At 40.9% G+C, this 14,671-nt stretch overlaps 1 protein-coding gene across 2 annotated transcripts in view; it reads right to left on the bottom strand.

Moving 5' to 3' along the window:
• Window positions 1-4,356: 4,356 nt before the first annotated feature.
• The window catches only part of beat-IIb (beaten path IIb), a 32,248-nt gene continuing 21,933 nt past the window's right edge, over window positions 4,357-14,671 (bottom strand). For both annotated transcript variants that reach the window (XM_064694366.1, XM_064694364.1), the window contains exons 3-7: window positions 11,263-11,477; window positions 11,039-11,174; window positions 10,295-10,428; window positions 4,813-5,116; window positions 4,357-4,733 (exon numbers count right to left, since the gene is read on the bottom strand). In XM_064694366.1, coding sequence (XP_064550436.1) covers window positions 4,591-4,733; window positions 4,813-5,116; window positions 10,295-10,428; window positions 11,039-11,174; window positions 11,263-11,477 — 932 coding nt within the window. In that variant the 3' untranslated portion in view covers window positions 4,357-4,590. The remainder of the gene's footprint in view (window positions 4,734-4,812; window positions 5,117-10,294; window positions 10,429-11,038; window positions 11,175-11,262; window positions 11,478-14,671) is intronic.

Here is a 14,671-nt window from a genome sequence, read left to right as displayed (position 1 = left end):
TGCAGCTGTAAATTTATTGCAATATTTGTTATTATGGGAAATTTGCATAAAACAAAATTAAATGCAAATTACAAAAGCAAACATATATGCAAGCGAAATCATATGAAAGCGCAAATTGGGTTTAATACTCAACATTATTAGAGTCTTTCATTTCCGAATAGCGCAAACTCACTGTGAAGTACCATATATCTACATTTAAAAATATATATATACATATATATAAATTATGACAAAGTGTAGCTACTCTATGCAATTGTTTTGTTGTGGCGATTGTTAAGTATCGTAATAAAAAAGAAAATTAAATTTGGTTAGATAATTAGCTGGCTGGCCTTTTTGGCAGCAAAATTTATTTGTAATTTTGTGATATGAAAAACAATTGTATTATTAAAATTTCATTTTCCATAAAATTTACTAGATGGCTGCTCATTAAAATTGTTTTGTGGAATTTAAATGCGAAAAATACAATTAAATTGCAATGATCCATGAATTGGTTGAATTTAGTGCGGACCATAAAAAAGAAAACATAAAATATCAAAATCAAATTTGATGCATAAATATGTTTATTTAATTTTGATTGCTATTTGCCGGTTGCTGCACTAACGAAGTGCTATTGTTGCCACGCACACACGCATACACGGACACGCATATACACAGGCACTGGGCCAAACTTACGTAGCCGCGATATTAATGATGATTTGTCAGCAGGTTGCACGTAGCTGTGCCGAACAATATGCAATATATGTAAATTTTGTGCGAAAATTTCATCTGCCAAAATCAGCAAATGGAATTACATAAAAAATGCTTTTGCTACAAGGGTGAAAATTAAAGTGTTTGATAACATCAAATATTCATAGCATGCCATATAAATTGTTCTTGGATTTTTTGTGCGCAACCAGAAATAAATGTGTTTTAAACGCTAACGAAGCAATTGTGTTCGAAGCCCAGACACGAAAGTTCCATGCTGTGAAATGAACTTGCCTAGTTACAGGCGAATCCATATTCAATTAACGGTCCAAATGGTCGTGACATTACCCGGAGTTTTATTGGTCATCAAATGTGCTTGCAGACATTTTTTGTGGCCCAGCTAAAGAGCCGAGCAGCACTCGACATCCTGGCTAGCTGAGTGTCGGCTGAAGCTGTATGTTATGCTGTGGTGAAAGCAATTAACTTTGTTAACTTTTTCTTAATATCTGCCGACATTTCATGTACTTATTTGGCTTTTGCGTTCCAGCTGATGTTTAATTTAATGTATTTTTCAATTTTTTTTTCATCTGTTATCTACTAGGCCTTAGTTAATTAACTAACTTTTAATAAAGAACCTGTTGATTTCAATTTGTATATGTGAACACTTTTATGTCAACGGTATTTTTTTCCCCCATTTTGTTGGACTTATTTCAATTTTACTGTTATTATTTGAACAACTGCAATTAAACTTATATGAATATTTACTTTTCTACTTATTCTACTCTTAAGTCTAACATAAAAATTTACAAAGTGATATAAAACGATCTGAGAGATCGATTGGATTGGACCTCCGCAATCTCCTCTCCATTCGGGTTCCTCCAATTCTATGTCTCTTTAGTAGGCGCCTAGCCAGATGATTTGGATAATTTTCAAGCCGCGTAATATAGTTCGCAGCCTGTACATTTATAACGTCCCCGACTTTGGACACTCCTAAGTCTTTTTCCAAATCGGAAGTTCGCATGAACCAGGGGACACCAGACAGATTGCGGAACGTGTTTGCTTGTAACACCCATTTTGCAGCAATCCTTTATACTTTGATTCCATAACGTCAGGTAGAAGCTATGCAGGTTTTGTAGATGCTTACTGTCGAAAGACAGATGGAGAGTAGTATGAGGTAAAAGTATAAGACACATGATGATTACTTGTAATAAGAAATTATTGATAGTATGTTTTGTGATGTTAAGCAGAGCGGACATGGATAAAACCGCGGACTCAAGAACTCATTAAAAGAAAGTATATATTTAAAGTATATATATCAAATAAAAATAGTAATCATAAATAATCAATGTCATGGATTGTATGAAAAACCATCCTGACAAATAAATACATTTTGTGGCATTACTTTGCTTTTTAAAGATAATGCATTGCTACTGTTCAGAAGCCATCTAATTTTGCCTAATCTGCTCTTCAGGGTTTCTGAAACACTTTTGATATTTTTGTTAAAAGTCAAGCGTCTGTGTAAGAGCACCCTTAAGTACTTGTAGGTGTTATGGTGCGTCAATTATTGATCACGCAAGAAAACTCCCGGACGTATATCTCTGCGGAGAGCTTAGATCACACTGGCGCATTTAATTAAATTTATGCCAATGTTCCAACGTTGCTGGTATTTAAAAAAGCGCAATGAAATAATAATTTTAGCGTATTACAATATTTTGATTTCGAATTTTGAAAGAAAGATATGACACACGCCATGGTTTTTCCGCGCGGTTTCTGTGCGTTTTTTAAAGCGCGTGAGCTGGTCAAAAAATAATTTTTCAAAGCATACTTTTGGGAGAAATCAGAAATTCCTCAGACAAGATGCGAGATACAATTGTATTTTTTACTGATAGCTGGGTTTATTTAAAGACTTGCCTTCTATAAATCGAACCAAGAGCGTTTTCACTAATATGCAATTAAAATCAAATATATGTACATGTGAACCATATATCTGTGTGTATGTACGAGGCAGCGGCATTTCAGCACTGCACTTTGCGAAAAAGTCATTAAAAGATAAAATCACAAAATCAATTAGCCAGAAACTTTAGTTGCCTGCGCACTGTTCTGTAGGTGCTGGGAAAGGAGCCTGGGCGCCGGCCAGCCTGCCCATAAATTGCAACACTTTTATCGCCGTCCCCGGTTCGCCTGCTGTTGTCCTTGTGTCCGGGTGCCGCCTATTTTTGTTGCTGGGCTGCTTTGGACGATTGCGCTGCACAGTTGCAGCTTCCGATTTCCGTTTCCGTTTTGCGGTGCCGCCTTGAAGCTGCCTCGGTGTTTGGTTTTTATTTGCCGCGCGCTCGGCTGCTTGCATAAGTGGGCAAAAGTCAGTTTTTCGCCTTGGCTACATAGTTGTGTGTATTGGTTATTTGCTTTTTGGCAAACGCAGTTTTTTCATTACTTTCAACTGGCCCGTGGCCAAGTTGCTGCCCTGGCAAATGGCAAATGCATTTGCTGCCTGTGTGTTAACGGGCTGCTTTCGCCATTTCACCCGAGCCCCGAGGCCAGTTCCGTTCGTTTTCTTCTTTGCGCTGCCATTGGCCACGCCCTTAAGCAAATATATATCGCAATTTGAAATATGCTTAAGCAATTGAAACGAAAAAAATGATTTATGCGACAGCATTAAATCGAATATCTGTACACTCAAAAAGCAACTGTGGCTGATATACCGCAAAATGATGAGTCTATTGCCAAGAATAATTGCAAAGAAATAAATGTCCTCATTATAATTACACAATATTCATGAACAAAGTAAAATTGACAGATTGAGTTGAAAATTATTAAGAAATGTGACTTCCTTGAAATACTTAACACAATTTCATCTGCAGTTAAACTCCGACATATTCTTAAGACTGTATAGTTCACATAATAAACAAAGTAAGCCGATTATTATAACCTTTAACCCTTGTTTGTTATAGTTTGCACAAGAGTAAGAGCTCACGAGGGGCAAGCAAGAATTAAATAGGTCAACCGGTAAGTAAAAAATAAAACACAGCTTTTATTAAAAAGAATTCAGTAAGTTGAGAAGAAATATAGATTAAAAGCAAGAGCCAAACAATAACTGTAGACTTTTTAGAACTATTTTAACCATAATATAGATATGTATATTTTAAGTTTTCAATAAAAAAAAGCAAAAGTATTTAAATTCTACTGTTTTTAGGGAATGACATCGTACGCTTATTAGCAAACAATTATTAATAAATGTTTGGCTACAATATAATGGCAAAGTTCGCTAAATGCAATCACATATACTTACCTGAATCTGCAATACCCATAAATTCAATTAATTAACTGAGTAGTATGCGTATTGGAATATCTATGCTGTTTTATTTTAAATGCATTTTCTTATTTTTACAATTTTTAAATTGCCTGTTTTTGTTTTTATAGTTTTTTTTTTGCTCACTTATATTTAAAGTTGATATTCGGAGTGCTATTGCAGCTGTTTGTAATGGAGTTAAATGCAACTGAAATAATAATTTATGCAATATTTAATGCATCATTAAATAATCCATTAATTAACAATTAGCCATGTTTGCTTGAATATATGCCTCTCAGTCCGACCGTCTGTCTGCGTGGGTGTATGCGGCGGTGCATTCCATCTAATGTTCGTGCAATGGCTTACATCATAAAACAAATATATACAAAATTGTAATATTTAATTTGAGTGTGTACAACATATACGTAGTAATGTGTAATTTATATAGTATTTTGAAATGGGATATTTTTGCAGTTGTGCGACAGTGAGTAGGTGTCGGGGGCGATGCTAAGCTTAATACGATTGGCTACACATCGAGGCCATTATCTATGCTATACACATTTCATGTTCAAGCTGTACTCTATGTAATTGTAGCTAAAATGTAATCAATTTTGCATTTAGCTGCCGCTTGTTATCATCCCGAACATGGAGATTAGGCTGCAAATGAAAAAGCTGCCCACGCTCTGCCCCTTGCCAGATGCCGATGTGTAGAAATAGGTTTCCAAGAAATTCCGCAGACCCGAGCCGGATGAGAGTGTAACTGCAATGGGCAATTTAATGCGTTTACAAAACAAATTTGGAAGGTGTTTCGGATAGTGTTTGTTGTGGTTGTGGCTTACCTCTGGCTGGCACCGGATCCTTTTGCGGTGAGCCCAATTCAATTTCCTTGTACTCCTGATATAAATCACCAATTTGAGCCGTGCAGCGCAACATGAGTCCTCCAACAGCGCCTATGCCACCGCCGTGGCCCACAGCATTTGTCATGTACACATTGGTAGATCGGCCATGGGCGTTGCCGTTGACATTTCCATTGGTATTGCCGGCGGTCACAAAGTGCACCGCTTGCAATTGCAGTTTGAGGCTCAGCCTGGATGCTATTAAGTTATCAACCGTGCGAATGTATTGTGTTTCCTCTTGGGTCACCTGGCGGAGAGAATTGTGCACGATTAGCTAATTGCGATCCCTTCAACAGCACTTAACTCCTTTTTCAGTCTCGTGCAGAACTAACCTAATAACTAACTACCATATGCACATAAAATACGTATGTCAGAAAGTATGCTTTAAATTATTCATACCCCTCGAGCTAGCTGTGTGTGTGTGAGTGAGTGTGGGTGTGGGTGGGTGTATGCAGCTGAAACTGATTTTGCTTTCCGCTTCCGCTTAGCAAACTAAAAATATATTTGCCGAGTGCGGGAAAGTGCCGCAAAAAAGTTACTGTCCGATATGTGGAAAACCCCATGCGAGCATATCGCACGAATATGAATGGCAATTTGTCGTTTGCGGGGGTTATTATAAGCATGTTGCACTTGCGGCAGCAGCAGCGGCAGCGGCAACGGCGACCACTGGCAAGCTATGTGCCGACTTTTGCATGGGATGGGGGAGGGGAGGTATGTGCAACATCAGTGGCAACAAAAGCTGCTGGCAACGGGCAACAGCAGTGGGCAAAGGCAACGGGACAACTTGCGATGCTAGGAAGCGGATACTGAGAATGAACGGACATGGCGTGTCATATTTTTGTTTTTGTTGTTATTTTTGCCTCGCTTGTTGGCTTTTAAAAAACAGTTTTCAATGTTATAGCAACAGTAGCAGCAACAGCAGCAACAGCAGCAACAGAAACAGAGCAGCATCAGAATCAACACAAGCAACAGCAAGGACAGTACTCATACGCCCTGTTGGCTTTTTTTTCGCCTGTGCAAATGTCCGACAGTTTGTTTGAGTGTCTGCTGTTCAAGGTTGTTTGTTTGCTTCTTGTTGTTGCTGCTCGTTGGTTGTTAAAGCTACTGAAATGCAAACTGTTTACACTTTGCCTTTGAGTTGCTGAGCTACTGCAACAGCAACAGCAACAGAAGCAACATTTTCCATCTGGCTTTCCGTTTTTCTCCCCATGTGTCTTGCTGCCACTCCGTCATACCGTTTGCATTGTTTGCATTTAAAAATTTCATTTCCGTCATGACAGAAACAGCAACAACAGCAGCTGCAAGTCCTAACAAAAATATGCCTAAATCTCATGCTAGGCTCACTGCTTTAGCTGAAACTCAAGCTCCTGCTCAGGCATGTGGATGTGCATATTCATTTCAGCCTTTCACTCGGCTTTCCGTTTCATTTACCAGAGATTTTCACTGTTCGACTTGGGCACATCATTTCCGTTTGGCGCATCTTTGCGCAGGGTGCGAAAGAAAACCCGTTAACTGCATCGTGCCAGGCTTTTAGTCGCAAATGTCCATTGTTGTTGACGCAGGAAGTGCAGGCGCCATTTTGCAAATGGTTGTGTTGTCATTTCCGTTTGCTGCATGCCCTGCCGTTAACGCTGCTTGAAATGACAGCCGCGCGCCCTCTGCGAACCGCTGGCAATTTAAATACAATAAATACGCATTTCATTTCCACTTACAAACTCATTTGAGCACCATTTACTTATGCATGTATTCTGCGCTGTTTAGTGCCTTAAAAGGTGTAAGAAATTGGAGGTTGAAGGCAACGTGCCTTCTTTGAATTTGGGTCAGCGGCAGAAGCAATGGAGAGTAGTCGACTAAGCAATACCACGCATGCAGCAAACTAAGGCCAAAACTTTAAGCATCTTATGGTAAAATGCAAACAGCCACACGGAGTCAATGCCCACTTGAAATACCCAGCCAAATATCTAGTACCTTTTTTTAAAGGATATCTGAATAGCATAGTTCCTTTGGGCGTAGCCAATTCACAAGCAACTCGCACACCCACAACATTAAAAAGCAAAATCGCTTTATTGTTGTGCGTGTCGTTGTTTTTGTTGCTTAACCCTTTTTACAACAATCTCCTATACACACACACACATACACACGCACACACACCCACACGCCCGCACAGAACATTTTATTTTTCTGCTTGTACGTTTTTTGGCTTAACTTTATATTTGAATTTTATTTTTATTTTCATGCTGGCAAAGGCACAGCGACATAAAAAGCCATTTTTAGTTAACTCGCTTTCGCTCTCTTTTGGCTACTGTCTCACTCGCACTCCCTTGGGAATTTAATGCCGCGTAATTTACGAGAAACTCTTAAGACGCCAAGCGCTTTAATTAAGCATGTGGCTGAGGCAGCGACCCAAAAGTGTAAATACCCTCATATTTCTTGTGATTTACCTTTATGGCATCGGAACCCCCAGCCGAGGGCCCAAGAGACACCTACCGACCCAGACCCAAATACAATCGCTGGGGCAATTAAATGAATGTTTGGCATTTGCTTGCGTAAACACTTTGCTGGCGAATTGTTTTTAAGCAAAATCCAAATCTTGCTCTAATGGGCAACAAAGTTTGTGTGTTGACTCTGTATTTGGTTTGAGTTTGAGGGGCTAAATTCATTTTGATGGCCGTCTAATAATTTGGGCTTGTCCACAAAACACGTTAATTTGTGGCAGAGAGGATTATGCTAATTGTGCACAAAGGGCAAAACTAAACAAACTACGTGGCAGCGTTTCCAGAAAAGGTATTTGCTAGGCTATGCCAATTGTGTTTGTATAAAATATGGGAAACTATGTGAAGCTATTTATTCTGGGATTATGCACAAGTTACAAATGTTGTTTTGCTTCCAGAAAACATCATGCACATCACATGGGCCTTTAATCGAGTTTGTTATCGATTTGAGCTGAAATTTCTCAATTTGCCCACCATCTGTTGGCGATTCATTAATCACAGCCACTTAAAGCTGTTGCTCAGCTTTAATTATGCGCTTATAGCATTTACAGTAGTTCCAGTTGCGGCCCTACCCAAAAATAATCTGTAATAAATAATTTATCAAAAAATCGATTGGCGCACAAATCCCACTGTCGAATGGCCACTTGTCTGGCCGCCAACTCTCTGAAAGTCTCGACAGCTCTAATCCCAACTAATTCCCATGATTCACCAGAAAAAAAAATTCATTTTCAGCTACTTTTCCATTAATATGACAAAAACTTTTTAACAAATTATGTTAGTCGTTACGCCAGCTGCCTCCCTTCCTATCGGATGGGCCAACATGTGACTGCTTGTTTTTGTACATTTTTTTTTGTAATGTATAAATTGAAACAGATAATATGTAAATTATAAATAAAGCTTGTGGCATCATGATCAGAGAAGTGTGCTACTTTATAGAATAAAATAAATGTTTTAAGGGAATTGAAAACTTATATATTGTTTTATGATTGTCCTAATTACTTTTTTTTTTGGTATATATCAAATTTATGATGAGAGATAAGGCCATAGAGAGATAATTCATTTTGAAAACATATCAATCAAGCGTGTTTGTGGCATGATGTGTTGTTTTGCTTTAAGGCCAGTATTATTGTTGTGACTCAATATTTACTTAGAACTGAACATGTGCTGTTCATAGCTAGCTTTAAGCTGCCATTACTTAGTTATGTATGAATGGACTGCAATAACAGGCGGCTATGTGTTGCCGTTCGATGCCATTTAAAGTGCCAGCAGCCAGATCATAATTCAATATCAGAAGAGCATCTCCGCTCTACAGGCATATGAAACTAAATTGCATGGCCAATGCCAGCAGAATGGATGGAATTTCGTGTAGCTCGTGTTGTTGCTGACTGTCTACGCCACCATAAACACCACAGACATAAAATTTTATATGGCACGCCGTGGCAGACAGACGGACGGGGTTAACTCCCCTTCGCCTAACCCTCTAAGCCACTAACACACACACACACACACACACACTTACATATACCCAGCGCACTTTTGTCTTGCTTTTTGTCATTAGTTGGTTGACTGAAAGTGGAAGGAAGCAAGCGGCATCTAGATAAACTGTTCAACGGCCTGCATGTGAGCGTATTCGTGTGGGTGTGTGTGCGGGTGTGTGTGTGTGTGCGCCCCGAAAAGTAGACAACAGCTAGCGACAGATACAAAACGGCAGGATAAGACGCACAAATGGAAAGAGAGACAACAGATCGGGAAGGATGCCAGTGCCAGTGCACGTTATGTCTGATGATGTGGGTAGACATAATATAAAAATTTATGAAGCGTTTAATAAGTTTTCTTTTGCCTGGCAGCCGTCAGGACAATGAACAGACAGACAACAGTCGACAGTCGGCAGTCGACAATCGAATGCGCTCTGCGCTCTTCGTGTGGGCGTGTCAGCTGAAAAGTGTTGTCTCGTAAATTCATTTGAAGGCAGCGTCCGGCTCTGGCGACTCGTCCGATTTGTCCGGCTCTGACCGGGCAATTTCTGTGCACAAGTTTAACGTAATTTATTTTATGTCGTGGCTATGATTAATAACAGCAATGCGACAAAGAAAAAGGTTGGCCAGCCTGCGGTCAAAATGGGATACAAAAATGGAAAGCATTTGCTTTTTAAAAACGATAACCCCGCCCTGGGTCTGAGGCCCGGGCCTGAGTTTGAGTCAGAGTCTTGGCTGGGCCATGCTCGGATTTCATTCGTGATTTATGCAACTGATTAGCGCCCAGTCGCAAAATGGATGCAAACATGAAAATGCCGCCAAATGACTAATGATGTACTCTCCAGGCAGTGCGTATGCATATGACTTCGACTGTGTGACCCAAGTGACTTGTTTGCTTCCTTTTCTATTTTCCATTTGGCATTTGCCATTCAGCATTTGGCATTTTCCATTTTCATTTGCCTTCTTGTGTAATGATAAATGACAGGGGCAAATCGCACAATCAAATCAAAGCGCGCAACCCTTTTCTCCGTCTATTGACTTAATTCTGTGTGTGTGCAGGTTTCACATTTCGCTTTGAGCCAAAAATTTTAATTAGGTTCGGGTTCCATTCCTGTTACATCATATTCATAAATAAACGACAAATTACATGGCGCACATCGCACGAGATTAAACGAAGCCCCGCCACAGCCTAACACATGTGCTCCAAATGAGTTTAAGGCTCAGCAAGTGGCTTTCGTAATTATACAGAATTTACGTTCCCATTTACCAAGCCAGCGTTGTTTAATTAGGCTATGCCACAAGTTCTGCTTTATAATGCAAATAATTCATTGCCCCACTGCCGCAACCTTGCCTAGCACCGAGATTGGACAGTAAGTTGCGCGGCTGAGTTGTGGCAAATGGGGCCAAGGAGCAGCAGGGAGCAGCAAGGAGCCGCAAGTATCATACAGTTACACTTACCGGCATTTGGTTAATGGTGAAGCGCAGCTCGGCGCGTGGTCTTGACGGCAGCGTGCTGCAATTGGCCCTCAACACATCGCCGGGCTCATAGCGCTTCTGCTCTGTGAAGAGCTGTGGTCGTTTCTCTGGGAATTCTGTAACATATTTAGAGAACATAATTGTTTATTAGGCAACCCTTTACTACTCTTTGATGTACTAAAAATAAACAAACAAATGTTTGCTTCTGTCTGTTGTTCAAAAAAAAAAGGGAAAAAATAAACAAAAAATAAAAAAAAAGGTTTTTCAACTGCGCAAAATCTTTAAAGCAGTCGCTTTGGCAATTCTCAAATTTATAAATTTAAAATCATTTTATAACTAAATAATAAAAGGGTATTTGAAATATTATAGAGATATCCTCAATGCAGTGAACTTTTATATACTATAAGGCGTGCATCAAAAGATATTCGGAGAATGAGTACTTGGTGTGGTGGTAATATTCTCTGGTTATATGCTCTGGTTAAAGCATTTGCCTAGGTCTTTTTAATTGCAGCTGCTTGTGTAAAGGAACTGGGCAGAGAGGATGGTAACGGAAGGCAAGGGGCCGTGGCGAGCCTGCGTGTGAAGTACCATCAACGGTCAGCCGCTTGATCTTGATGAGGCTGCCATTGTTGTGGGCTCCTTGTGGCCAGGCGCACAAATGAGAAGGGCGTGTCAGATAGGCGGGTGGGTTGACTTTTGGCCCAATTCTTTTAATGCGATACTCACCCACAACTTGCATTTGCGCGTAGGCGGTGGCCGTCGAATAGAGCGGTGCGTCGGCAGTCACCTCGCAGCTGAAATTGCCGGAGAGCCCAAAGCTGACATTTCGTATGAGCACCAGGGTTGCATTCGAGTTGCTTTCCTGTAAGAACATCAGTGCTTTATTGTGTTGTTTAAAGGAAGCGAGGACGGGACATCGTTTGTATAAAGGAAAGGAGGTAGGGACTTACGTCCACTTTGATGCCGGGATATTGAAAGACCTTCGTGTGTGGATACTCGCCAGGCGTGAAGCGATAAAACTCCAACTGCCCGCGATAGAATTTAATCGAATAGAGCGGAGCTCCGTCCAGCTGATATTCGCAGCGCAGCACCACGGACTGGCCACGTCGCACAGCCGGTGGCTCCACGAGCAGGTTGACATTACGCAGCGTCGCCTGGGCGGCATCTGGAAATGAAGGAGAGAAAAAGCTATATGAGATTTATTCAAATTGATGCAGCGTGCATGAGTATGCCATAAATGGCAGGGGATAGGTAGCCAACGCCCACGTTAGCCTGCAGTCATCCTATCAAAGGTAAAGCCCACAAATTGCCAGCAGTTGCCAGGTACGCGTTGTATACTCTCCTTGCCAACTCTCCGGCCTTTCAACGTCCTGTGGTGTGAGCAGAAGTGGCTGGCAGCACTACGTGGTCACATTTGCATACACGGCAGGGACCGTAAAACAATATTGATACGATATATGTCCGTACGCGGACCAGCGGCATCATCCATATCAACCACAACATCGTCATCCTTCTGCGTTTCATGGGCATTGGGCCGCATAAAATGCAGGGATTAAAATATGCTGCGATTCACCAATGCAGGCGGTGCGACGTGACTGCAACTGCAACATGCAGCTGGCTTGCGGCAAGCATTTGGGCCCTACACTTAAAGCCAAGCAAGCGACTTAAAGTGCTACATTCTGATGATGACGTCGACTTGCATGCATGGCCAGCTTGACTGACTACATCAAAAAGCAATTTTCCATTTGTTTTACAATTTTTTTACACACCCCAACACACGCGCGAGCACATAAGATCAGATTGTGTGTAAAGTGTGTTTGGCTTTTCATAAACTCGCAAATCGTTTAAGCCGCCTTACGAGAAGCTGTAAACCTCTTTGCCTTTTTTTTTTATCATTTTCTTTTATTTTTTCCTGCTGCGCTTTCTATCTCCATTTCTCTTGTCATTGTTTCACCCTTTGCCTGTTATCACCAAGCATTTTGACTATGCATTTTTTCCGACATCTACTCTTATTGAGGGTATTATATGCTTTTTAGATAAGTGGTAGCATAAGAAAAAAATATTTACATATGTATTCTTGTATGCTGTTGATACACAGGCATAAATCCACATTAAAGACTTCTGAAAATTATATTCTTCTATGCCGATGGGATAGAAAGGTTATCTAAAAATTGAGTTCTAAGTGCGAACTGAATTTGCAAGCTCGCCTCGACTTATTTGCTAATGCAAGCTTTATACAAAATACTCAATCTTTTTTGTATGCAAGGAAGAATGACACCAGAAAGTATGCTACAGTGTATTTCTTCAAATGTGAATTTTAGACAATGCTTATCGATAATCTGATGAAATCATGTGTTATCAAATTCCATTTTCGAAATATGTTGTGTACTTTGTCCATTATGCGTAATAAGGGCATTTGAGCTTCGACTTCTGACAGTGTCCATGTTTTATTTTTTTTGCGGCTTCACTTTTGTTTCCAACTCAAATCTTGATAGCAACGCAATATCATCCGAGTGTTGCCCGGCCCCAGTGACTGCTTCAATTTTGTCACAGCCTTGGCACCCACCTCCGCCCAAGCGCCCATTCACATCTCATTGGGAGTGGAGCTAGGCTGTGCGCAATATCCGTTCGGTTGCGTCTATTGCTGCTGCTGCTGCTGCTTGTTGTGCCGCATCCTGCGTCATCCTCGTGGACAATATTCTCATGGCTGACAGTGTTTTGCTTTTTGTAACGCTTGGCTGTCGTCGTTTCGCCATTCTTTCTGCTCCTTAGGCCTAGTCGGCTTTCGAAATTAGTTCGGGCTTAGCTTTATGGCCATGCAGTTTTGTAACTGCGCATCGAGTAGCTTTAGCAGATGCCAATGGAGCAGATGGCAAGCCAAGGATAGACAACGTGATGATGAATTTGTTTCAGTTTTTTTCAGCACAGTAAATCGCTTTACCTCTCTCTCTCTATCTAACTCTCTCTCTCTCTCTCTCTCTCTCTTCCTCTTTCAACCTCGTTAATGTTACAGCATATAGTTGCTGCCTATTTAAGAGCCCATGATGGGTTTTCATGGCAGCTTGTGGTATACACACATGTGTGTGTGTGTGTGTATGGATTCATGTGCATGTACGTCATGTGGTAAATACCTATTTGGCTTGATTTAGTCATTGTAATAGCTTTCGATTTACGCAGCAAGTTTGCCAGAGAGAAACTGAAATATGTGCAGCTGTGATCATAAAACGTTTATTGACTGCACAATTCAATATATCATGCATTCAACATTATGACAATATGCACTACCCACACACCACTCAACAGGCCATCCACATACACATGCGCACACACAAACGCATATGCAGACCACATAAACTTTTGCTGAGCTGAGCTCACAGATTTAGTTACAAATATGCGCGGGGCGCAGAAGGTGAAAGGTGGAAGGTTGCGGGGAGTGCTCGGCATGCTGGGCATGCTGGAGCAGCTGCCGAGCCGGTTACAGCCAGACGAACTTTTGCAGACATACACGCGGCCACTCAATGTGGCAAGTGCAAGCCGTGTGATGAACTCACTTGTGATAATTTATGAGTCATATTTTTGTTGTCATGTGGACAGAGCGAAAGACCCATAGAGACACAGATAAAGAGAGAGAGAGAGAGAGAGAAAGCGCCAAGGGCTTGGAGGCGTAAATGCCGTGCTGCTAGCAAACTAATTTAACTTATTGTCTGCCCCAAAGCCTGTTTGCGCACCCGCCGCCAACATTTGCTGCTTGCGCTCATCCCAGCGGCGCGCCCGGCAGCTGCTTATCCCGTTGCGGCTTTCTGGGGCATGATGTGCAATAATTTTTAAAAATTTGCTTGCACATTTTGCATTGGGCTGAGGAAGCTGAACGCCAAGTTTATTTTTCATATTTCAACTGCAAGTTAAGCGAAGCGCTGGCAAGTTTTTCAATTTTCTCCTTGCGTATTTTTTGTAGGGCTGTCAATTACTCTCTCTTTCTCTTTCTCTCTGTGGGCTGTGCATAAAATCCAATAAAACGTTAGCTTTAAAGTTCAACAATTTTGGGTTAACAAAAACAAATTTTTACACATGAATTCTTCATGTAATTACGCGTGCTTAACAATAACAAGCTGCGCAAAATTAAACTGATGGTTCTCACACACACGCACACACACTCGCAAACTCAGTTTGCCCGGCGGCTGTAATTAATTTTGACGGCACTCTGTGATAATTAACGCAATATTGTTGTCTAAAACAAATTGCAAAAATGGCGAACAACTCTGCCACTTGCCCTGCCCTTCGCTTCCTGGCAAAGAACGTGAACAATTATTTAGCATAATGCATAAGCGAGGCAAGCAATATATGTATTTGCATATCAAC

The sequence above is a fragment of the Drosophila montana genome, unplaced genomic scaffold, assembly GCF_035044405.1.
Source record: "Drosophila montana isolate Dmon_TW-CO22-7 unplaced genomic scaffold, ASM3504440v1 contig_3733_1, whole genome shotgun sequence".
Classification (NCBI taxonomy): Eukaryota; Metazoa; Arthropoda; class Insecta; order Diptera; family Drosophilidae; genus Drosophila; species Drosophila montana.
The sequence above is the reverse complement of the archived record's forward strand: the minus strand, read 5'-3'. Positions and strand labels throughout refer to the sequence as shown.